Source organism: Caloenas nicobarica, chromosome 4 (assembly GCF_036013445.1).
Source record: "Caloenas nicobarica isolate bCalNic1 chromosome 4, bCalNic1.hap1, whole genome shotgun sequence".
In the NCBI taxonomy this organism is placed as follows: Eukaryota; Metazoa; Chordata; class Aves; order Columbiformes; family Columbidae; genus Caloenas; species Caloenas nicobarica.
In genome coordinates, this window is record NC_088248.1 from 20,900,715 (window position 1) to 20,927,427 (window position 26,713).

Here is a 26,713-nt window from a genome sequence, read left to right on the forward strand (position 1 = left end):
CCCTCTTCCACAAAGCCCGCTGTACTTTGTGAAATATTTCAAGCACGCTTTTAATCAAGTGAAATCAGTAAGGCTGTTCTGTTTGGCTTTTTGACTATAAATGTATGCTGTAAAATCTTGTGTAATTTCAATTCATATGTTAACAAATGACTACTTGGTAGTCTTGGAACAATGGTTGAAATTGCTGTCTTACCAAATGTCGGTAATTTACAATTGTAAAATCATGTTGTTTCTGATGTATGCGTACCATATCTCAATGTAATAATGTATAACAGAAATTAGGGGCAGGAGGCAGAGCCCAAAAAAAGATGTTATCCTTTATTTTCAGACCTGAATCCACACTGCAGAGATCAGAAGATATCACAGATCTCTTGTTAGCAACATCTCAGGTCTCGGGTTCATTCTGCTAGAGCTCTGCTGCCTCTGAAGACTTGTCTAGGCCAGCTTTTTATTTTGAATATTAGTAAGACAACGCCCTGGAGCTTGTTACTCTTTGGATGGTCTGTCCCCTGCTAATGATTGTTCACTGCTCACCTGTCTGGGTCGGCCAGGGAATAGTATCACTAGAAATGATGAGGCTTCCTTGCTCTGAGCTGTTCCTATACAGCGCGTTTATCAGCCTATATATATCTGTTTGTGTATCTTGTCTAGTGCTGTTCGTTTAGGTTTTTCTGAATACTAGACAGGAACTGCAAGGGCAGGCTGAGATACGCCTTTTCACAGACGTGGTCTTGGCGGTGCCGTGCAGCGTATATGTTGAGGTTTGTGGTTCTGAACTAAATCCATTGTAAATCCTGTAGGTGAGGTTTGAAAGCATGCTGGCCTAAGGAGCACCTGCACTTTCCCAGGACAGACTCTTTTAAATATGCAAAATTACAAAAACACCCAAACAACCCCAATCCCATACGTAATGTGGTCAAATGTCCATCTCCAGAAGCATTTTCTCATCTTTAAAGTTTTCTGTGGGTGTAAATTCCAGTACAGCTTCACACTCTGCTTCATCATAATGGAGTCAGAAAGAAATTACTGTGAGGTGGGAAGATATTTCTTAAAACCTTCTTTCAACATTCGTGCCTATTGCAATGCCTTGGTTAAGAGTGTGGAGCAATCTGTATGTTCTGACCAACAGAAATGTGTCAGAAATGGCATGTTTTTCTGACCCAAAATGACTTGTCAGACCTGAAACATTGTTGTGGTCTTATATGCCAAGCTTGTGATACTTCTTGTGCAGTGTTAGGGAATAGATAACAGCAGTAATTGGAAGATTCTTTTGAATTACTTTTAAAACTGCAGTTTACAAATCCCTGTTTCCTGGTGCTCAGGTGCTGCAAATCAGTTTCTTCCTGTCATTTGCTCTTTTCCATTCACTGGTTGCTTACATGTTTGTGCAATGTTAACACGCTTATAGAATACCTTGCACTGGGAAATGTATTTTAGGAACTAGGAGATCAAGAAAAATAAACAAATTTAGGAATCACATGAATCTGTTGCTTCATGTCTGTCAAAAAGACAAATATTTCTTAGTTTATTCTTAGTCTATTCCGAATGACAGGTCACCTGCATGAGTGAATTCTTACCTACTGCTCTTCCTCCTGAGCCTCATTTCAGATCCTCAAGAAAAATTAACAGAAAGGTGAATAATGACTCCTCACTTGAATTCAACAATCTTTTTCTAGTTTTTAACAATATCTGTGTAAATGTAAACAAATAGGAAGAATTCAAAGGCACAGTCTAAATTTTGCATTTTTATAGAAAGTGGCAACTTTCTAATAAATAATAGGAAAAATCCACACCCCTGAACTTGATATGCTCAATAAACTTTTTTCAGGGTGACATATTTTTCTTTTCCCTTTTTATCCTCTGAGCACTCTTGGTGATTCACTGGTGCTTTACCATTATGAATAAGTACTTGAATTTCTGTATGATGCTCAGGCTGGGTTTAGTCAGCAATGTAGTGTGCTTGTTTGAGAGTGTGAGCCTTTCTGCTGGGAATAACAACAAAACTTGTGGGAAAATAATGGTACCACTGATAAATGAGTTACAGAAACCCAGTAAAGTCTGCACTCTACTATTAGAAATGAATTCTTGCATCCTAATGCAGCTGTGCTTCCCGACGCTTTACGTGACTCTCCTGCCCTGAGTTTAGAATTACTTTGATGTTCCATAAAATTGTCATTTAGGTTAAACAGAGACATTAAGCAATCTTGGGATGTATGGTAAAACAAAATTCATACAAAGTTGATCTTTTTGGTATTTTTTTTTCTACACCAAGAATGCAACTCGTACTTTTTTTGGCTTTTCATTTAATTGGCATTTTGAATCCCTATGGAAACTTACATAATAACATCAGGAATCTTATTACAGATAGACCAACCAATGAATTTCATACTTCTAGGTTGCCTAACACATCCCATTATAGTATTGTCTTAGTTAAATCATGTTTTAACTGGTTGTGCTAATGACTTCTTGTCCTGAATATCTGTCATAAGTTGACTGTGTGTGAGAAACAGAGTGAAAATGAGGTAATTATTGGTTTGTTTAAGGAAGATGGCCTTCCCTTTTCTCTCTACACACCCCATCTCGCAAGCCCCCATTAAATTCTTTCAGTAGCAAGGCTGAGAGACTCTGAGAGGCATTTCAGTACTTTTTCAATGGGAATTTTTTATTGGGGGGTAGAAAAGAACATCTTGGTTTTAGAAAGCTGTTAGCAGCCTTTTGGAATATTGTTCAAATTTGGAAACAGTATTAAGTTGCTGGGTGGGACAGAATTAAACATTTACGTCTATTGAAGGTCCAGAAGTTAAAAACAGACACTTGTGCATTGCTGGTGTTCCATGATTTCAGAGACTACGTTGCTCCTTCTAGGTAGTTTTCAGTGCTATTCAGAATAATAATGCTGCCTTTGGTGTCAATATTTGATACTCGAGATGGAGTAAAACGTTATTAGAGATTTATATTTTTTCCACCTCTTATTTGTTTTTGAAGCTAAGTCAAATGCATCTTTCCTCCTCTCCTCTGTCTTGTCGTCTTTTTATCAGTGCGGTTATTTTGACAGAATAGTGGAATAAGCAGTGCTGGTTTGTAGCTATAGTTGTGATTTTACGCCTGTTTTTAAACTGTATTAGCAGTTTAATCTCTAAATGTGGAGAGATCGGGTTGTGTTGTAGTTTGTCTACCTGTTTTGCTGTTTCAATTGTATTCCCTGTTTGGGACGTCTCACAGACTGTTCAAAATTCCTTTGTAAACACTTAAGTGATTTTATGTTTCCAGAAGGCTCTTGCTCAGTAGATGGTGTTTCAAATGGCAAAGGATTCAAAGACCTCTGTTTATGCAGACTGTCCTTCAGCTTGTGCATTTGTGGTAAAAAGAAAACTTCAAAACAGTCAACAAATACAATGTTTGACAGTTTCTTGTTTATTTATATATTCAAAGAATTACTAAGATTGGAAGGGACCCCTGGAGATGCGCTCCAGCTACCTTGCTCAGAGCAACAGCAGGTTGCTCAGAGCCATGTCCAGTTGGGTTTTGAGCCCCTCCAGGAATGGACACCTCCCTGGGCAAGCTGTTCCAGTGCCTCAGTCATCCTCTCAATAAAAAGGCTTTTCTTATGTCTAAATGGAACTTCTCTTAGGTTGAAATGGAATGTTTTGTATTTCAGTTTGTGCCCATTGCCTCTTGTCCTTTTACTGGGCACAACTGAGAAGAGTCAGACTCTGTTGTCTTTAGTTCCACCAGGTATTTATACCCATGGATAAGATCCTCCTCTAAACAATCCCAACTCTCTCAGCCTCTCCTCATACGAATGATGCTCCAGGCCCTTGATTATCTATCCACCCTTTCCCTGGACCTTGTCCAGCATGTCCATGTCTCTCTTGTAGAGTCCAGAACTAGACCCATAGCTCTTCCCAATGTGTCTCACCAGACTGAGTAGAGAGGAAGGATCATCTCTGTTGACGTGCTGGCAATGCTTGTCTAGTTCAGCCCAGGAAGCTGTTGGTCGTGGGGGCCCATTGCTGGCTTATGGTTGTCTTCTCTACTGTGGCCTTCCCTGCAAAGCTGCTGTCCAGCTGGCCGTCTCCAGCCTGTGCTGATGTCTGGTGTTGTTCCTCCCAGGTGTAGGACTTTGTATTTCCCTTTGTTGAACTTCACTAAATTCTCATTGGCCCATTTTCCCAGCCTGCTGAGGTCCCTCTGAATGTCAGCACGACCATCTGGTCTATCAATTGCACCTCTCGGTTTTGTGTCACCTGCAGACTTGCTGAGGGTACATCCTGTCTTGTCACTGATGAAGATACTCAACAGTACTGGCCCCAGTATTGATGCCCAAGGTACACCACCTCGGCATGGACTTCATGCTGCTGATGGCAAGCCCCTGAGGCTGGAAGTTCAGCCGCTCTTCTGTCTACTTGTCTAGCGCATATTTTACTGGCTTTGTCTAGGACGATGCCATGGGAGATGTTGCTGAAAGCTTTGCTGAAATCAAGATAAATAAATTTCACTGCTTGCCCATAATCCCCTCAACCAGTAACTTTACCTGATTGGTCAGGCATGGTTTTCCTTTCATAAATCCGTGGTGACTACTCTCCATCATAGTCTTGTCCTTCATTTGTTTGGAAGCTTGAGAAATCAAAAATGTTCACTCAGTGTAAAAGTAATCCAGTCTGGGTGAGAGAACCAGCATCGCCCAGTTTTATATTTTATTCTGGGCAGGGGTTAGTATCCATTTGGGTAGCAGGGTAAGTTATTTGTGAGTCTCTGTTCGAAATGGAGAGCTATTTGCCTTCACTTGCGATGTGCAAAGATGATATCCTATAAAAATGTGAAGCTATTGAACTGCTTGGATTGAGTATGCATGTGAGAAATCAGAGGAGAAAATGTAGGCGATATTTTCACAATATGATGTGTTTTATCTGGAATGTCAAGTGCCACAAGGTTGCTTTTCAGTATCGGTTCCCTAAAAAAAGGATTGCTCAGCAAGGCAAGAGTCCCAGGTCAGATTTTGGTGTCAGCTGAGTCAGTGGCTTATGAGGCAGTTCATTTTGGATGAGAAGATCAAAATACTTTTTTCCCTGATACTGCCATGCTGGTTTTCCCTTTTTACGTTCCCATTTCAAACGAGCAGCCTGACAGTGGGTCGAGATGCTTGCAGAAGCATTTGGGGATGCTTGGCTCTCCAAAATGGGCAGATAATCAGCATAGAATGTCCTGAGTTGGAAGGGACTCACGAGGATCATCAAGTCCAACTCCTGTCCCTGCACAGGACAACCCCAAAAGTCACACCATGTTTCTGAGGGCATTGTAAGGCTGCTTCATGTTAGTTGTACGTTTTGGTTTTGGTTTTTGGTCTTTTTGGTTGGGTTTTCTGTCTTGAGATTCTTGCTTTTTACAGGTTGTGTCAAGTTTTAAGTGGTTCTGTGTATTTCTGACCTAAATATTACAAGGTTATAGCCTTATACACTAATCTGGTCTCCTTTATTTAATTTCCCTTCACTTTCCTTCAAGTTATTGAAAGCAGCTAATGGTAAAAGGATGCACTAGAGAAGGTATTTTGCATTAGGAAGACCTGTTTAAGAGTCCCTGTCAAGTCTAGATATATGTGTAGCCTTTTTAAAAAATCATATTGTTAACTATGTGCTAATATTTGTGCTTATGCAGGTGTGTTTTTTCTTGCATTGAATGAAAATGTGTTGAAATTCTGGTAGCACTAATATTTTCAAGTGCTTTGGGAAAAAAAAAAAGGGGGTACAGCTAGTGTGATAAGGTAGTGCTAATTTAGCAAGTATGTCTTAGATTTTTCCCCATGAATATTGTGCTTCTTTGGGCAAGCTGCTTGATCTCTCTTGTGTAAGATGCTGACACTAGAGGGGCTTTTTTTGTTTTTCTTGCGAGCTGTGTAGTCTGGCCAGCTGTTTTTTAATGGTGTGTACAACAACTGGATCCCTGTGTTACCTAGAAAGATATCAGAACTCGGGGCTATTTTTTTACTTGCAACCAAAGAGCAAAATATGGGCCAAGAATAGTTTTAATATTTAGATTTTCTCATTAGCCTCATCTGTCAAATAGAATAAGTTTTATTTGTACATGCGTTATGTTACTTTGAGGTTGGATGCTTCTTGCTTTGGTAAATGAGTAGCATTAATTACTCTAACATTTTTATATTGGTAGCAATAAAACAGCCAGTGTGCTGTGTTTTGTGAGCTCCATTTGATGGTAACTGAGGAAGCTTGTGTTTCAGAAAAGGCAGCTACTGATGTTCTGTGAAGCTTTATGATTTTCCAATGTGAAATTTATTAACTGCAAACATTTAAATTGTTGTAAGTAAACTTCATGTTCTCTATAAGGGAGCTGTTGTACTTTATTATGTACCTGTTGGACACAAGTGATGTTAATTTTAGGTCTGGAGCTATCAATGTTTTCTGTAGTGTGGCAGTACTTAGTCCACAATTTTTTTTTTTTTTTTTTTTTAAATTTATCCTGTGAGGTAGAAACTCTTGATGGTTTTGGTTTCTGTGCGTAGCAGTCACCCAGCTGTAGGAGTGATAGCGGGATAAGCCGATTAGTGTGATTGATACCGCGTGTCAGGGGACTGGTGTAATGGGCTGCCGTTGAGACTGCATTGTGAAACCGCACAGGGATGAGGTAATCTCATTAGATGATTAAAACCTTCATTGAGTCTACCAGAGTGCAGAGCTTTCAGTTGTATTGCTGTTGGGAACTGATGCTAAAGAAGTGTAGTGCTCTCCTCGGAGTGATGCTGAAGTGGAGATCTTCCTGGGGTTTTCTCCTGGATAAAAGTCACGGCAGCTGGAGGCTGAGGAGGGATGTTGCATCTTCCTGTGTTTTAAAGTAAGATACCAGATGATGGTGTTATTTTCTTTTAAAGTCAGTGTCAGGCTTGTGCTAGTTTTGGTTTATCATGCTTCTCTGTTCTTCATGAAATTCTGTAGTATCAGTGTTAAAATGATATGTTTCTGTTTTTATGTCACTTCCCATGTCCCTACAGCAGTAGAGAATATCAGCGCATACACACTTCTGTTTTTATGAACCATGTTTTCTCCGAAGGTTGGCTTTGTCTTGACCTAGGATGAGGTGTAACATAAGTGGCACTGCTTATCATCTTGTCTGCCCTATTTGCAAATAGTATGGCAGGTGCTCATGCTGGTACCGGTACTGGTGGTATGCAGAAATCCTATTTCACTTGGGCATATGCTACTTGTTTTAAGAGCTCATTGGAAAACACTGAATTTCAAATGACAAGTACTATACTTGACTAGTTGTATACTTCAGCTCTGTTTTTCCTAGCAAGCTAAAATGAAAACCAAATGTTTTTAAGTCTGGGACCCCAGTGCTACAATATTTATAATGCAGGGGTTACTAGAACAGAATTTTGGAAGGTCAAGGCTACTTTTCTGAGACTGGCAGTAATTACTGTCTCTGTATAGTCATCACATTTTTCTGTATTAAAGAATAGCAGAGTTAATGTCTTTGTCGGGAGGGAACGAACAGAAGAAACACTCCTAACTTACATTGCATGGTGTGAGTGGTTGGTCCGTTTTTGTTCCTTAGGCAAAGTACTGCGTGGCATTAATAAGCACATACACATAACCAGTGAGACAAAAACACAGATACTCTCTTGTTTTGGCAAGGGAACCCCAGCAGTGTAATTTCTTCTGAACTCTGTTGTCAAATGTGGTCTGTTTATTCAGCAGTTCTTCAAGGAAGTGATCTTTGTCTAAGAGCTATTTAGGATCTGGTGTGAAAAACAACAACACCCCAATCCCCCCCCCCAACAACAACAAACCACACCCAAAACAACAATGAAACAAATGGACAACAACAAAAAACCAACCAAACAAAAAGAACAAAAGTCCCCACAACCCAAACCCCTCAACAACCTGTTCCAGTGGGTGAAAAAATGGGGAAATAATGCACACGGTGAGGAGAATATTCTTATCTATTTGACAAAAAAATACAAATATGAACTTGTGGAAGTTACTAGGAGTTATAGGCAACAATATTCTGTGAAATATGGTGAGCAGAGCAAGTACACACCAATTTTTCAGGTTTAATTTTTTAGTTTAGTAAAATGGCATAGCTTGATGACAGGAGACATTACCTTGTATGACTGATTTTTAGAAATCAAGGTTATACTGGGTTTCAGTAAAATGCAAGTAAGAGGCAGGCCAAAATTTATATGCAAAATCAAGTTGAATTTCATCAAATACTAAATGCTTAAGAAACTAAATGAACCGGTGAGTATTACAGATTAGGTTTTTGTGTTTTTTCTGCTTTTAAACAGTTCACAAAGCATTATTTTTGTGTCTTTAAGTATATCTTTCTGTATAGTAGACTGAAATTACTTGCTTGACTATTACAATATGTTATGAATAGGGACAGAAATGTTTTCCATTTCAATTTTAACTTGCCCTCCAGGTGTACTGGCTGACTTGAAGTATCTCAGGATTTCCTATTTGGAGGCCTTGGTCAAGTCCTGACGTTGCCTGCGGTGTCTGGGGGTGCTCAGTTAACAGCACTTCTTTGCAGTTACTTTTTGTTTGGTGGGCAAAGCGAAGCCTTGGTGCGCAGCTGGATGTTGCTGGCAAACGACCTAGTCCTCTGAATAGAATTTAAGATGATGGAGTATTTCCAGTGAAACAAGGCAAGTATTTTGATTATGAAAATAGAAACCTCCTTTGTTGGTATGTCTGCAACCCACCTTACTCTTTCCAGAGAGTCTGCTGTGAACGGAGAAGAGCAAATAATAAATGAGAACTCTCACAAGACCCTTTTCAAAGGGAATGAGTTACTGCCTTTACTACTTAATGCAATTTTCTCCTTTCTGTGTGTCAGCTCCACTTAAAAAATGAACTTGCAGGGATGATGTCTTGGCCCTTTTGGCTGTTGGAACAGTTAAGTGATGTCAGGTTCACAAAGACAGAGTGTAAGCTAGGGAGAGTAATCCATTACTGTATTTGTTATTCTGCCTTTCTTATGTAAAAGTTGTTAGCTTTTTTTCTGATTACATAGGCTGGTTGTAATATCTGAAAAATCCATAAGCTATGTTGCTTCATATATACTTCCTTCAACTCGGTATCTTTAGACTGTGTGCCCTGGTAAACAACTGAAAAAAAAAAGTCTCAAAACACCTCTCTTCTGGTTGAAATTAGGGGGGAAAAGAAAAAAAAAAAAAAAAGTATTACGTCATTTTTAAGAGAGATGTTGGGTAGAAGGGAGACTTGTTGGCAAGTGCCTGAGCTGTTGCAGAAGAGAGAGGGGGTGAGGCTGAGCCGTGATCATTAGAGACAAAGTGGGAGATCTGGACAACCCAGAAAGTATGTTTTGTCTTTATTCTTTGTTCATAATGAAGACAATTTTCTATGCCGAGTAAAATTTTGCTGCCGGTGATTTGTGCTTAGAGCACTACCTTTACTTTCACTGTAAGAAATCTATTAGTAATAATATATCCAGTGTTTCTTTTGCCTGGAGTTAAGCATGCTGATTGAAATTGCTTGGTGCTGTCCTTGTATGAAATGTTCAGGAGTTAATTTGCTGAGTATGAGCCAACTCTTGAGCCTTTTTAAATTTTATTTTTAAGAGATGTACACTTCTTAAAACAGCATATTTACAACATATTTTTCTCCACTGTTGTTCTGTGCCATTTTCTTCCTTCCCACCCCCTGCTCCTTCTCCATAACAGCCCGGTGGGTGAACCCCAGCAGCAGCTCATGTTCTACCTCTTCACTGTTTCTTTTGTGATCTGTTTGCTGAGCTGGCTGGCCTGCCTCCAAAAGTGCAGGAGTGTGTTTATACATCTAGCCTAACAATAGTATCATAACACCAATTTGTTTAACCTGAGCTGGAAATAACAACCTAAATATTGTGACTCAAAGAGAAAGCAGTAGTTTGTATGTGCTTCTTTACGGTGTCAGCTCATTTCTGTTGTGTCTGATAAAATTACTGAGAAGTCTCTTAATGTTCTGCGGGAATTTTATCAATTCTGTTGGTGCGACACAATAGCTGTCTTAAATGCTTAGAGAAGTTCAGATGTAACTTGTCCTCCAAGCAGCATCACATGCTGTCATCACCTTGCTCAGGCAGAAGGTGTTTAGTTTATATGTCTAGTTCAAGCACACGGTATTGCAGAAAACCATCTATCCCTGCTGCTGTGGGGAGGGTGTTTGTAGTATACTGAACTGTTAAACTGTTTGCCTGTGCTTTTATTGCAGCACCTGAGCAGAGTTATGAGGGGTGGAAAGCACACAACTGAGACTGGTTTGCTTATTTATTGGTTATGAAGTGACTAACAAATTGATTGATTTGTTTGTATTTTGGTTAAGCTGCTAAGACTTTGGTATGTGTTCTTGTTACTGTGAGTCAGTGACTTTGATCACCAAAATAACTTTCCTCTGGATTGAAACAATTTGGATGGTGTCCATCAAAAGCTGATGTGAGCTGTTCTAGCAGTATTTTGACGCTTAAAGTGCCATGGGGCCTCGTGTTTTAAAGTTTATTACAGTTTCTAAAAGCAAAAAAAAAAAAGGCAATTAAGTTTTTGAACTAAAGTGATACTAAAATGTTCTCACTTTATCATCCCATCCTCGAAATCTTCTGATCTTGACAGTGCAGTGATAATTTTGCTTTAGTAAAATCTGAGTTGGCTTGCCCAATGTGCTGAAGTCTATTTTATTTTCTATGAAAAAATTGATAATGGAGAGTAAGAATGGATGTTCCTGCCACGCCGGCATGTTAGCGTGTTATCAAAAGTGAGAGTGTATTTATTTCCATATCACTCAGTCTTTGGCCTCCCAGCCTATCAAGAAAAACGAGTGCTCTCAAATCGTGTAGTAGCTTCAGTGAAGTGGCACCTGTCTGATAGGGAGCTGGCTGCAGCAGTACAAATAATGTGATATTAGTAGGTGTCTTGACTTTGCAGTCGGTGACAGTGATGATATAATCATACTACATCGGCAGTTTCTAAAATTATGGTTTGACGTTGTTGTAATTGGCCTTACCCGTTCTTCTGTCACAATTCGCATCGTGAATAAGCCGCTCCAGCTCTGCAGGTATCTGGAAGAGGCTTGCAGCAGAGGCAACTGCAATGCGTTCAAACGTGAAGGTCAGCTTAGTGTTGCTTAAAGTAGCTATTTACTTCTTTTTCCTATGTTTTTGTTAGACTTTCAGGTCTGGGAGGAAGGGTAGGTGGTTGGCTGTGGAAGCTGGGGAGCCATCCACTTGCAAACCTCAATATGTGTCTCACATCTGTTCAGCACCGAGAGTGAAGGCTTAGGAAACCCGTGCGAGACGTGATGTTGGATGTAAAACAAAACTGCACTCGTCTACCAAATCTCACCTATTTGAAACAGAGCACAGTGGCCCCTCCTGCACCGGGACCACTGCTGTGTATCTTACTGGGTTATGTAGGTGGTGTTGTGATATCTAAGAGTTGGAAAATTTTGTACAAGATATTAAATCTTTTTTCTGATATCGTGCCTCTTGCTGTTGCACCAAAGTTCTTCATATTTCAAGGATTAAAAAATGGTTATATTTAGAAAAAGAATACACTTTTTCAGTGTCATTATGAGACAGATATTGAAAAATAACTGGTGTTACAGCAAATCTGGCAGTCGTTATTACTGATAAGTAGCTCCAGAATGAAAGGGTTAAATTACGAGTTCAGTCAAAGTACCTGCTGAGGTAGGTTGTTTTGTCCCTTTGAGATTACCAGCTATCAAAAATATTTTCAAACTGGTACATGTGTACCTTGTAATTCTGTTAGGTGACAAACAAAATGTAGAAAAACATGTTTTCCCCTTTGCACAGTTACATTGTTCCTGAAGTGCTGGCAGTAGTAAGAGCTTCCAGTCAGTAAACAAAGTAGATGCTGTTTGGATGTATAGAGAGCCCATAAATAAAGTAACCAGGCGTCTAGTTTTAGAGTTCCTTTGCTGCCTGCAAGTTAAAAATTAAACATTTTTATAGTAAGTGAAACTAGTTATGAAACTCTCACAAAAAGGTGTAAAAAGCAGTTGGATAATGCAGTGCTTGCTTTTCATGTCAAAGAGCAAAGCTTAAAAACGTGAAGTACTTTGTGAGCCAGATAAGGCAAAGGGACTGTAACACTTGAATTTGCTCAAAACTACAAAATAAATAAAAATCTGATAAGGCTAAAGTTCTCATAGCAGTGTTGGTGGTTTAAATATAGATTTTTGTTGTTGTTTAATCTATTTTTAATGTTTTCTCTATTCTGTGATGTGATCTGATACAAATGAAGAAATGACCAATCTCACTGTACAGAGCAAACAGTGGGCTGATTGTTCACTTTTTTTATCTAGTGCACAGAGGAGGAAGAGAATAGTTTGTGATGAGGTCAGAAATTCTAGGCAATTTTTATTTTCCATTATTCTCTCAGTTACTCATTGGAAGGACCCTGTTATTACAAAGAGCAACAAGCAAAAAAAACCCCAAACCTCTCCAAAAGGATAAATGCTTATAAAAAGAAATCCTTCTTAGCACTAAAAGGTGGATATGAATGGTGATATTTAAAATGTCTTGAGTTTCTGACTAATTCCTCGATTACAAAGGTGATCTTAAAGAGCCTTTGGCCTAATCTTGTTCTTTATCCAACTAAATGCCTGGCATGAGAATTGCATTTTCAGTGCATTTAATGTTGAAGTGGTGCCACTCAAATTATTTATCCTTAGATGATACTAAAGACGTTTGTATTCAGCTGTCCAGATGCACAAAGTATGACTTCTTTTATCATGCTTAGATGAAGCCTTAGATGTGGGATGCTTTTAACTGAGCTAAATGTGAAACACTGGCCATTTGGTAAACTAAACGCCCTTTGTCTGTAAGGTGGTGCAGGGATGCAGGGGGCTGCTCAGCTGGGAGCTGTGGCACGGCTGTGGTAGCTGGCCTTGGAAATCAGGGCTGAGAAACAAGTTCCTTCGTTCATGATACAGCCACATAAAGATATTCTTATTTTTTCTGTGTTTACTTACTTTTTGTCATGTGATGCTTGCGGCAAAAGACTATTAGTCCAAATGACAAGAGCTGTGAAATAAGACTTCTCCCAGCAATTGTTGAAATAATCGCTTCGTTTATAAACAAAAAGACATAAAGCTTCCTATCTTTTCACTTACTTAAACTAAGTGTGCAAACTTAATTCAAGGTGAGTCTGGGAAGAAGCATGATTATATGTGCCACCCTCTAGTTGCTTTGTTTTCTTTTTTCCCCTCTTAAATATGCAAACTCCTTAATTTTTTTTTTTTTAAATGAAGGATTCACGGACCCTTGGGGTTGACCATTAATTTTAGGCCATTGTGTGAATCCTAGCTACTTAAAAATAGTCATGGAGCCAACCTTGCTTCCTCTCAGGGTTTATCAGTTGGAAGCATCTTCTTTTTATCTGATGTGTAAGCAAAGACCTCTCTGGATTGATGATTTGATCTGTATAATGGAAAATCTAGGCAGGATATCCTTTCTCTGTTATTCCTTGGTGTGATGGCATCAGGTTGTGTCTTAAAACAGGGGAAGGGAAAAGGAGGATCCTATTAACAAAGTGGTTTCAAGGGACTCTTAAAATGCAGCTTTGCAGAGAACCTCATGTTTGTACTCTCCTTGTTGAACCGTTTGTTTCAAGCTGCCATTCTAACATGTCAGTCGTGGCTTCTGCTGAAATGCTCGGAAGCCTCCTCATGTGCAATATGGAGGTCTTGCATTTGGAAGTCGTTGTGGATACCGTAGTGAAATACATATCACGAGGGACTTCTCTGTAGTTACTTTGAGCATTTGCAGACCTTAATGAAATACAGCATTGATGGTCTAGACCCAGTCTTACACTGGAGAAATACAATGCCTGAGCTTCTGCTGCCAATAAAAGTATATTTCTAGTGTAATTCCATGATTAAAATGCATCTAAAACCAAGCAGTGCTTAATGTGCAATAGAGGTGCAGTGAATGGCTGATCAAGTGTGTGCATAGGGTAGCAAACGTACTCAAAATTATGTTGGAACATTATTACCACCTTGCATTTCAGCATACTTGTAACTATTCCACTGCAGGACTCCTAGCCTGAAATTCCGCTCGATGCTTACAAGGCAGAGGATGTTATCAACTTCTGTGATTGTGGAAGAACCTTTTATTTAGTCGCCTTGTGTTCAGGCAAGTCTGTAAAAGTCTGTGGACAAGTCTGTAAAAATGGTACTGACTTGTATGCCCCCCGTTCTCATCTCTAGAAAACAAGAGTATAGCTCTTATACAAGAGGTGAGTCCGAGTTAGTTCGTTCTGCTTTTATCACCGTGAGCCGTATGTGATGTGGGGTAACCGCAAAGGAGGAACCTGAGGGCTTTGGGGAGGGATGACAGAGACAGGATGTGATTGTGGGTTTGCAAAATAGTAATCAGCTTGTACTTGGGGTGCACCCCAAAAAAACCCCATTGAAACTAATGAAAAGAAATGCTTTAATTGCCTATCTGGACTTTGGAATGTGTAACCCTCAAGTGTTCATGGCAAGATGTTAGTACGATTTAAAGCACAGGAATTTTTCACTGGTAATGAAGGTATCTATGGGGTCATTGCTTGGGCTGTTACATGAGGATGGAATAAAGATCCCTCTTTCTACACCACAAAGTGCACCTTGGCTACTTAGAATTAGCAAAGGTTGTTTTCATATTAGCAGGTTGTTCTGTGACGTCCCATCACTACATCTGTTTATAGCTTTAACTGCAGTGTTTAAATGAACTGCTGGTTACGTTTCTTATCAGATTGTCGTATTATTCTGTGGGATACATACCGATTATTGGTCTAAAAGCTCAGGTAATAAAAATATTTGAAAAAAAAGACAATGCTGTAACTTCTGCTGTTGTTTACACTGTTGGAAAATTAAGTTCATTGTATATAATAGCCTGGTGACTGACTTAAATGCAGATTCTCAATATATGCAAGAATTTGTACCTCTGTGCTCTTAATAGCGTGTTTCACAGTTTACCCTCGTTGATTTGGTATCTCTAAGAAACGTTCTGAGTCTGTGTCGATAACATGCTTTTTAAGCCACTGTTGAAAAACCAAAGCAAGGGAAGTTTTTCAGATCTTAAGCCCACCCCTCATGTATTAAATCATTCGAAATCTTACAATTGCTGTTATTTTCAGTCCATTGTGTCTGCTTCCTGTTGGTCAAAGGTTACGAGGATAGGGTGGTGTAGAGTGAGGTGGGAAGCCGGCAGGAAAAAGAAAGCTTTGCTTATTTTGGGGTAGACACAACTACAGAAATGGCCAGGACATTGCTTAAATTTTCTGAAGACTTGAAGAGGTAAACTAGAAAAAAAACCCTGTTCTTGATGTTGTTTACTTTTCTGCTTTATAGCTTAGGTGTATGGTGAATGAATTGGAGTAAGTAAACAGAGGCTTCCTTAAAGAATGTTTATCTTTTTGCTTGACAGATGTTTTTTATTCAAAAAGAGGTGTAGCTTTTGTTTTGATTTACAAGTTGACCGGGTGAATTCTGTTTCTGAAACACCAGTCTAAACCTGTACCTGTTTGTTCAGTTGTATTGCTAACTCAAGAAAAAAAAGAAAAAAAAAAGAAAAAAAAAAGAGAAAATTATGCCGCAAAGTGCAAATAGAAACTCTGTGATGTATTGCTTTAGTACGATACAGGCATATGTGGGCATGCGTGGGTGTGTTAATAGGGCCCTGTAAAACACTTAGTTTATCTTAGTATTTGTATCGTTACTCAAGAACCATCTGTAACTTCTTGGCTGTCAAAGCCCTGGTGTGAGCACTTGGGTTTGGTGAGCGGGGAGCGCGGTGCTGTGAGCAGCCCCGAGCGGGGCCGGGGCCCTGGCACTCGGGTTCCAGCAAAGCCCTTCGGAGGATTTGGTTTCAGAACAAACGTGGATTCAGGAGGTGGTTCTGTGGTGGGGAGAAAAAAAATACATTAGTTTGTTGTGATGGTTAAAGTCTACGAAGCTGTCGATCTAATAACGTGTAACACAATAGTACTGTTACAGTCCAGGAAACAATAGAAAACTTTTTTTTATGTGAGTTGATGAGAGCAAGAGGAGTGTTTTGTAAGCTACTCAAAGTAATTATACTGAAGAATTTTAAATAACAAGTATGCTGGTATGAAGTTAAATTTGCTATTGGCATGTGATGTAGCTGGTTTTTAAATTTCTTAACTGTTTTGTTACTACCATTGAGTTATTTGAATCTGAAAGTATATTGTTTGCAGTGTTGGAAAAACAATATTTCTGTTAAAATAGAAGCTCAGTTTAATTACCATAGTAAAAACAATTTATATATCATAATGTCTTGCAAATAATTTTGACTGTGTGCTGCTTTATTTTGAAATTAATTTTTCTTTGGAGTTCTTTAGGTCAGTTCTGTTCAGAAAAAACTCTGCTGACCTTAATTGCTAATTATTCTTGGTCATTGAAAGTAAGAATGTATATATTGGACGCAATGCTGACTTTTACCATAGCTTTTACTGGTCCGAGCAAATCTTCCTGCTGTGCCTGCATGCCTGTTCATGCATATTGCAGATCTGATGATTTGTAATAGAAAAGCTAATAATTTGGGTTCCGAAATGTTAATGCTGCACATACCCTTCCTAATTCTTCCCCTTCTGTGGACTAAGGAATTCCTTGCAATATCTCACAACATTTAAAAAGTTCAGTGTTGATTCTCCCTGTAATACCTTGACAGAACAATAGATTTCCTTTAGCTTTCCCTTTGTGATGCCTGAGTAAAGTGGCTTAAGTAAGTGTTGGTCCTTTCATTGCTGTAATAGTGGCTGGCTCATTTACAAAACAGGCTCAGGCTCCTGCCTTAGTCTACAGATACTTGATTTGCAAAAATTTCAGCTAGTGTACAGCCTTGCTCTCCCAAGGAATGGGTAAGGATGGAGTGTCAACACGTCCCAAGTTTAATTTGTAGGGATTATTTATTTGAAACATTGCCTGGAATTTCCTTTAGAGATTTCTACATGCGTGTTAATGGATGTGTAGGAGCTTCTTTCATTATGGATACAACTAGTAGGCTATTTAGTTTGCAGGTAATAGAAATTATGGGGTATCCTTGCACTGCCCTCCTTAACTCATTGTTAAATCCCCCTTAATTCATCATTCCCTATTGAAGTTGGAGAAATGGCTGCTTCTGTAGCTCAAATCCCCTTTCTTTAGTGGAGAGTACAAAACACGGTATTTAAGAATATTTTGCTGAAGAGATGATAAGCAGAATGCCTGGCCTCTGTCATCTGTGGAAATCTCTATTTTGTATGCAGCATGAGCATGCTCGAGTGATCCAAACATGAAGCCGTGAGGCATGTGTTGTGTGTTCGTTGAAACTGCAGTGTACTTTAGAGGACCTGAAATAGCATCCAAAATTGCATGTTTTTACATATTTCTAGTCTTTTGCTTTTTCCTTGTATATAAGCCTTTCATAGATGCTGAAGATAGATATCTACACAGGCATATAAGGAGGGGGGGAAAAAAAAAGGAAAACTGAATCTGTACAAAATATTACAAAAAGCACTGGGCTTGTGATCTGGAAGAATGGGGATTTTTCATACCTTATTACAAAATGGCTGTCCTGCTAGGAAATGAGAAGTGAATAGACAAAAATATATGCTGAAATATTTCATCCCTGGCTATTAACGAGAAAGCAACTGTTGATATCGATGGAGTGTAGGCTTGACCTTTCAGTTTTAGATTTATTGTGTCTTTATAAATCCTCAATTTTTTTATTTTTCTGTGCATTGCTCTGATGTGACTTGTCACAACATACACTCATGAGCTCAGGACAGTGGAACTCAAGTCAAACACAGCACGGCTGGTGTCTTCTCTGGCTTGTCTTCTTAAGGGGGTCTTGTCAGCACTGCAGGAATCCTTGTGCTAAGTAATGTTCAGACACTTTAAAAAAAGGCAGAACCTTCCCTGAGGGTTTTGCTTTCTTAGATTAAGACTTGCAGGGAGGGGAAGTGACTTTTAATTAAGAACTGATGAAAAGACTGAAGCAACTCAAAAAAAACCCAAAACAAAACAACAGACAAACCTTTGTCTGATAAATACACAAAACTATTACTTTTAAAATAAATCCATCTGATGCAAAGCTAGATTGTAGTTTGGTTGGGTGGTGGTAAATACTGTGACAGAGGCTGATCTTTAGGAGGAACCTGAAGAAAGGAGATGTCCTGCTCTTTCTTACTGATTTGGGGAGCCTTCAGAAGCTGAAGAAGGATTAGAGATGCCAGAGAGAAAGAAAAATGCACTAAACGTGATATTGGTGGTAGAGCAAAGCAATAGAGGGTGAATTGCAAGAAGGAGGGAGTCAAGTAAGTGCATTGAGTTTCCTAAGAAGAAAAAGCCTAAAAATAGGAGAAGAGGCTCAAAACTGCAATAAAGCAAGTCAGTAAATGGAGAACTTCAAAATAGAAGATGATGTGATCAGAATGTGAGAGAAGAGAGATTGTCCTGGCAGTATTATTTTAAACAGGAGGGATATGGGAAAGGCCAGATAAGGGGGATGATCAGAATATGCTTACGATGAGAGGGGAAAAAGTCGCTTTTTGGAAATGTTCTGAGAAACAAAGCAGCAAACCAAAGACCATGCAGATGTGTGGGTAAGGGACCTGCAAGAGATAGACTTTCCCTTGTGCGTGAGAAGTGTTAGGCCATGACAAGTGCTATGTTTTGATTGCTGATGTAGCAGTGAGAGGAGATGTCAAAGCCAATATCTGGTGTTGCTGGCAAAACTGGAGTTATGTCTTAGCCACGCAGGGTAGGGGGTGTGAAGCAGAACAACTAGAATTGAAAAGGTAAGTTCGCAAGTCATCGGAAATGATAGAATATTTATAGGTATGAGAAGTGGATACAATGATTTAAAAGATGGAGGGATGGTCTGGTCACTGGTCCTAGTTTGGAGATGGTGAAATGAGGGCTCGGGTCCTGGCTCTGCTGCAGATCTGCCTTATTGCTCTGTATATCTGTCTGAATCGGTTCTCCTTGGTGAAGGAAGATGGTAATTCTCTGGTGTGCAGGAATATGGCAGAGATTTGTGTTTGCCATTGGAAAATGTCTGACATACTGCAGAAAAATTATGATTTACTGAAGTGACTGGTGCTACCAGTCATAATAAGGATCAGTTTAATGTGAATTAGATGATAACAAACCTGGCTGCACAATTACACTGGGAATAGGCATAAGACTTTGTGAGGGGAGGGAAGCAAGAACCCCCATGTAAAATGGAAAGGACTATGAAAATTCTCAGTTTTAGATTGGCAAAATGAACCAGCAGTTAGTGCTGCGTTGTCTGAATTGTATTTTGCCCCATTTTTGATGCTTTAATTAGCGATGTAACGCTGGGAGACTAGTTTCCATGCTGGACCGTCAGTTACAAAGCAGTGCTCACAGTAAATCTGCGCGGAAGGATTGTTCTGCTGTATTTTCAGTGTTTTCTTTTGTTTGTTTAACAAGCTAAAGTTAGAATCGGCAGCACAAGGCTAGAAAATGGTGACAATAGTTTGAAAACAGGAAATTTTGGCCTTGTGTGTATTCGGAACAGATGATCAGGATGATGGCCAGGAGAGTGGAAACTTCCACTGAGACTGTTTTTTCCTTATTTTGCTCAGTGAGAAAAGATGGTGCTTCCTGGAAAACAAGTCTTAAGTATTTAAAGAAAGTCAAAATTTATCCAGTATTTTCCTTGTATCACATTTGTTTATTTTGCAGCAATCTGTTTACACTTCTTGGTATTTAACACTACTAAAAGTAGAATGTTTGGACTGCTGTCAAATCTTGGAAATGTAATTTCTTCTGTTAGAATTAAGATACTAAACATGCTTTTTTGTATTCAGCTGGGTTGTTCTGTCTTATGCCTTTTGTTTTGTTTTGTTTTTTTAACATCATTTTTACAGAGGAGAATGGCAGTTGCCAGTAGGTATTATGAGTGTGATTTTTCAGTAGTAACTAGTAATTACATATCCTTCAGTTCTGGTGCTCATGATGTGGCCTTCAAAAAAACCATTACAATATTTCCCAAAAATGCTGTCTAAAAACCACCTCTTAATTTATTTCGATGTAGAAATATGGAAGTGTTACTTTATTGGGAAAAATGTCAGCCGAAGTTTTGAAATTTCACCGAGTTGGAGTTAGTTCTGCAAGAGTGAAGAGTAGCAGGTGGAGAAAGTAAAGTTCTCTACTTGAAGTACCATTACTGAATGTGACCTCTTGTAGCTGCTTGCTGGCAGTTCTCCCAAATCCGTGCTTTGTGTGATGGAGCTCCTCAGTGACAGCTGTCCCTCCTCTATGCCCACCGCAAACAGGATTTATAAAGAAGCACACTGTGAAGGAGCGCTTAGTTTTATTTCATTTGAACTTCCAATAGGATACAGGGCACAGGTCTACTACATGAGTTAGTGAAACTGCCAGAGATGCTCCGGTGATGAATAGAACGCCTGGGCACTAGAAATGCGGAGGCAAAAAGGAGAAGAAATACTCAACTTCTCTTCGCGATGCTTCTTCATGATGTTTGTCAAAGACATGTAGCAATTTCACTATTGTTTAACCTTCATACTGGGGAAAAAAAGTAAGTGGAGAGGGATGGATGAAATAGATGGGAGCAAAAATCATAAAGAAAATTAAATCTTGTTCCCAGCAGACAAGTGAAAAGACCTCAGCAGTAGGTTCAGGACTTTAAAAAAATGTCCAGGAGAACATTTTGAAGTAATTTGTCTTTTTCCCCTACTTCTTTCTGGTTCACGGCCTGCGTCTCTTCTTCGTACTTTGTAAGTTCTTTTAGAGCAAGGAAATGTTTTGTCGTGTATTTGTAAAACATCATCTATTCTTCTGGATCCTTCCCTGTTTACTTGGGTAAGTCACTTCTTTCTTCCAAGGCTTAGTTGACTCCTCTAGGAAAGGAGGATGCCAAATACTGCCCTTTTAAAGTAATCTGTGGAGTACAGAGATGAAAGCCTAAGCATGAATGTCTGCACACTTGAGAGATGAGAAGGAAAGTCTGAGATTTGTGATTTTATTTCTGGGTCTACTGGTTATATATGAGGGAAAGATGTATTAGTGATATTACCGAAGTGGGACGTGGTACCCTCTTCGGCTTAGCCAGTGCTTAATAATTTTGGAGGGGTTTTTTTGAGTGGATGCTACCCAAGAGAAAAAAGGTGGTAATCGTGCTAGAAGAGGAAAAACAGCTTTAAATGACGTAAGGATTATGCGTAATAATAAGGAAATAAATAGTATATAATGAGTAAATAGTAAATATATAATAAGTAAATAGTATAAAATAAGTAAATAGTAAATATATAATAATAAGGAAACCAAAGAAGGACAGTTGACCAGTTTGTCATTAAGTAGAGTTATTTCGCCACATGATAGCAAATACTGTAAAAAAATTGTTCAGAAAAAGTTGTCTCTGATTAAACATTTGTAAGCTTTTATTTAAACATTTCATGTAATTATTTTGGCCCCTTGAGCAACAGCTTGAGGGGATCCAAATGAAAAGTTAAATCCCTTTTAAAACATACATGTAAGTTATCAACTCTTTCCTGCCCCTTCCTCCTTCCTTTCCCTCTCCATTTACACATACATCCCCTATTTCCTACATCTTTGAACTATGGCCAGCAGCTGAATGAGGTGCTTTTCAAACATATGTGACAGGGGAAAAAGAAAAAAATAAAATCCATAAACGTAAAGATTAAGGGGGGTATAGCTAAAGTGTGGTTGACAACTTCTTCAACAGATAATACCTCTTGTAAGATTATTTTGCAAATCCTCTTCACTGCTTACAGGTTTAGCTACAGTCTTTCAAAAAATAAAACAACCAAGACCAAACACTTCTAAATAACGCTTTCTGCCAATTTCTTAGCTGATTCACTCACTTTCAATAAGCAGTTTGCATATATGTGAGTGGAAGAAGGAATTGTTGGAATTTCTTGGTTTTGCTTTGTAACCTACTCAAAATGCTCTGTGAAAAATACTGGTTTCCACTGTTCCTTTGATCATTTGATGCTCTGTGGGTGAGCAGCTTGTCACATTTTAGACTACTTCAAAAACAAGCAAACAAGCTTGTTTCTATAGTTATGATGGTCTCATGATACGATGGTCTCATGATCCAAATGGGACAATGTTTGGCAGGAGTGGTGATGTCCTGTGTTAGACCAGCTGATGTGCTTTGCAGCTCAAAGGGCAAAACAAGCTGAGGGGCACACAAGGCCTTTCTTAGTCTGAAACAAAAGCAGCAAACCTCATTAAGCCTTGTTTTATAATAGATTATTTTAGAAGTCTGCACAGGCTTTTGGTGAACTCAAGTCCCATGACGCTTGCCATGCTACACTTTTAAAAGGAACTTCTGAATTAAGTATTTGATCTGCATGCAGTGTTTTGTAACTAGGTGTTAGTATATTTATAAAGTATTTTTTAAAACTTAAAAAAAAAAATCTTCCATTAAAAACCCCACCTTCTCTTTCTTTGCTAAAGTATCTTTTCAGAATTAAACTATATTGGTATTGCAACAAAATGTTTAAATCCTATAACGTACTGGTTGGTGTGTTTTGACTTTTCAAACTTAGTGCAGTTGACTCTTGGCACAGAAAACCAGTGTTTGATAATGTATGGCTGATAACAACAGTAACGTGACAGATAATTAGTACCTATAATGTTCCTTTGCTTTAAACCAGTCGCATTTTTTTTGTGATTGTGAGAAATAGTTGCATGGTCTGTAACATGCTTTATGAAAGAAAATGAAAAATTTTCAAACAAGAATGCCCAAACGGGTAAAAAAAAAAAAAAAAAAAAATCACATTTGCATAAATACGGATTTGCACGTGTGCACGCTCTCTTTTAGAGATTTCTTTTTGGAAAGCAATTACTGAAGAAGCTTTTTTCTTTACACACATAGCACAGTATTATGTACTTCAGTGGGGCAGTATACAGCTTTCGTTACAACGACAAATACTGAAATGTTAAAAATAGATCAAGCTTTAAGAATCCCAGATATTTTCAAATAACAAAGAGTGATTTATGTGGGCTCATTTTGCACTTTGACAAAATATAGAGGCTCTTTTGTACTATGATTAGCAAGGGTGCTGATGTCAGTTCGCTTGTCTAGCTTTAAGCTTTATTCTGCTGGTAAATTGTGCTTTGTACTGTAATCCAGAGAAGCTTTGTATCTGCCTTATTAGTGTGTAGTTTATGGAATTGCTTTTGTTTTTGAATATAATCTGTGCCAGTTTCAGTGAGTGTGACTCATTATATGACTGAAATAAACATTCACATATGCACTATGTGAAAAGTCTTCAAAAATAGTAGCAGGTGCTGGTAGGCTAAATTCAGTGTTTGCAGTACTTCATAGCTGCTATTTTGTAGCCCGGAGGGCTGAAAGAATGTTCTATTTAGCTGGTTGATTTTTCCAAATTTTTAAGAATCCTATTTACTTATTAATGCTCAACAGAGATTGTCAGCATTGCTAAGAATTTTTCGCTCCTTGACACAATCCTAGAAATAAACTTCCAGAAAACGCATGCTTGGCTTGGTACAGATTTTTTTTTTTTTTTTTTTTTTGGTTACGTGAATCGTGAGCCAAAATGCATCTTGCTTCTCAATAGCTCTTTTCCTTCTAATCTCTTTCCTCCTGATTTTGGCTTTGAAAGTTTCATCTGAAGGCTGAGGTAGAAGATAAAACTGATTTCTGAGTCAACAGGGGTTTGGCAGTTCTGTTGGTAACTGTTATCTGTGATTGACCTTGTCTGGAGAGGGAGCCTCTGATATTGAAGTTTCCTGTTATCCCAGCATCAAATTTGTCACTTGATTTGGAAACAGGAAACAAAACAAACTTTGCTGGTGTTTTTGGGTCACTGTTAAACAGTGCTTATCAGCTGCGCTACTAGCAGACAATCACATTTGAAATCTAAATTGATGGAGTTTCATTTGTTATGTCTTCAGTGTTTTACTGTTCACCCAGTTAAACTTACTGCTACTGTGGAAATAATTGCTTGAGACCTTGGCTTGGTTCACACAGTTCAGCATTTGAAGGGAGATGCTGTATTCACAACTACAATAAGTATACTTGTTTTGTAAAGTATGAAAGTTATCTTAAGATCAAATAACTTTTAGAGGCTTGGTAGTTGGAAAATGGATCACAAGCCTTAATTAAGCTGTTTGGTGTTTTTCCCTTCCTCCTGTTTTCTGCATTATCTTTTCATAAGAGCTTCCTAAGCCTGATACCCAAGAAAGGCAGAGCCGCAGGACAGTGAGGGTTTTGTGAGGCTCTGGAGCAAAGCTGACAGTACTTGTTCGAAGCTGGAAGATGAGATGGCAGCGCAGTTCTCGCTCTTTGTCCTTTGTGTCTTCCCTTCGCTAGCTTGTATGTAGGTAACAGCTCCAGAAAAAATGAAATGGAAACTTTGTTGTGCCTCAAGAAACTGGATCTGAATCTTTTCCTAATATGTAGCAAGAAACTCTTGTTTTCAAAGCTATGTCCCAGTGTGTGGAGGACATCGCATGTCTTGAGCTCTTCTGGGACCATACTTGCTGATTTTGTTCCTATTTGGTTAGCATGCAGCTAGAGCTGACCAAAAGAGCTCATCCACCTGTTTGGTTTGGTGGTGTGTTTTTTTAATTATTATTTTTTTCTGGTTTTTGACTTCCAAAGGACTCGCTTATGACTTTGTTTGAATATCCTACAGAAGTTTTAAATAAGACACCTTGGGGCGTGGTGTGAGTCTGGGGTGTCACAGGCAGTGGCAACTGCATTGATTTGTCTTCATCTCCAAGTTTGCTAAAAAGTGTAAAAAACCTCAAATGAACAAAACAGTGATGGCTCTCCACTGCGTCCAGACTTTCTAACTGTGAACACAGTGCACCTCTTCTCGTGGCCCGTGGCAGAACGGCTAATTTCTCCTGTGCCCACTATACTGGCATTCGTGCATATAAGGAAGCCTATAGCATAGGATGCTGTATTGCTGCGAGAGCTGAGGAACCAAAACGCCGCCAAGTGGGGCAGTAAGGTTGCTGTTGGTAACACCAGGGCAGTTGTATGCAAGCCTCTTGGTTTGAGTTAACATCTTGGGAGGGAATTACGCCAGGTGGTGGAGGCCCACAGGAGTGAAAGGCAGTGGGGGATTAGTTGGAAGATGAGGCATTTTGGTTGTGCTTTTCTCCCTGACGAGCTTTCTGTCTGCAGCAGCGGGAAGGTTGGTATAACAAACACAGCGTCCGGCTGGGAAATCTGTTTCTTCTGTGGGTATGCCTTCCACGGAGACTGTTTGCATGCAGTAAAACGAAAACATTTAGTCATTCTACCTCTCTCTAACGTTTTCCAAAATAATAATGCAGCTCTTCTTCTGTAAGGAGTGCTGTTGTAGAAATATTACAAGGTTCTGAGTGCAGAGTTCCCCTAACATCAGGGTGAGCGTATGGTATGAACAATGTCTGTCGTTTAAATGCAGGCCGCTATCAATGAGTATCAGTGCAAAAGTCAGAGTTAAAGTGCATGAGCCCAAAGCAGCAGATATTGGAAACAAGACACTATATTAGTTATATTTTATTAGTTTATTGTAGTTTATATAGAGAGTTTATTAGTTATATTTTATTTTGTCTTCCCTATGCCTATGTCAGCTTCCTCCAGAAGTTTTTTTGGGTGTGTGTGTGCTTTTTTTTTCCCCCTCTCCTGGTCCCCTCCACTCCTTTTCTTCTTTGCTGCATTTGTCTGTTCTCATTTTGTAAACAGCGACTTAATTATATGTCCCTTCTTAAAAGCAAAGCTCAAATACAGAAGTAATAAACTTTAAAATACAAATTCACTAATCCTCTAGTCCATTGCTGTAACAATACGTAAATAGATTGTGTCAAATGTAGGTAACTGGTGTGTAACCTCTTCGAATTACAATTGAATTACTTATTATTACTGAGTTCAACCAAGGTTGAAACCTTAGACAAAAGGTAACAGCCTTAAAGTATGATTTCCTACTTCTAATTTTTCTCCTTTTTTTCTCTCTCCAATTTTCAGGCGTGGAAGAGGAGATGGTTTGTGCTTCGCAGCGGCCGTTTAACGGGGGATCCAGATGTATTGGAATACTACAAAAATGACCATGCCAAGAAGCCGATCCGTATTATTGACTTAAATTTGTGTCAACAAGTGGATGCTGGATTAACGTTCAACAAAAAGGAGTTTGAAAACAGCTATATTTTTGATATCAACACTATAGACAGAGTTTTCTATTTGGTAGCAGACAGCGAGGAGGAGATGAATAAGTGGGTTCGATGTATCTGTGATATCTGTGGGTTCAACCCTACAGATGAGGGTAAGTTCTGCTGTTTTTTCTGAGAAAGTGCAATGTCTACATGCAAAGAATGTTTCAAAGATCAGATGGCTATCTTTAGCTGGCATATGTTTTAAAACTTGTATGCATTGGTTGTGAAACTTCTTGTTACTCAAAAAAAAATAAGCAGAACAGATGGAGATACTAAGAATTTGTTACAAATTAAGTGAGCTATAGAACGTAGACGATGCTCTTATGTTTGACATGATGTTAGGTCTTGAGAGTATTAGGAAAAATCTTTTAAGTAAAATCATGCAAAAGAGAAGATCATCATAATCATCAAAGGAATCGTATTTGGTATAGAAACGTATGGTTATGCAAGCAGGAATCAGTACAAAATGTCAGGTTTCTAGAATTACCATTTCTCCGTCTGCTTTGCAACTT

The 26,713-nt window shown here is 38.9% G+C and overlaps 1 protein-coding gene across 7 annotated transcripts in view; it reads left to right on the forward strand.

The window, feature by feature from the left end:
• The window catches only part of GAB1 (GRB2 associated binding protein 1), a 103,394-nt gene that overhangs the window by 32,825 nt on the left and 43,856 nt on the right, over nt 1-26,713 (forward strand). For all 7 annotated transcript variants that reach the window (XM_065634647.1, XM_065634642.1, XM_065634641.1 and 4 more), the window contains exon 2: nt 26,017-26,311. In XM_065634647.1, coding sequence (XP_065490719.1) covers nt 26,017-26,311 — 295 coding nt within the window. The remainder of the gene's footprint in view (nt 1-26,016; nt 26,312-26,713) is intronic.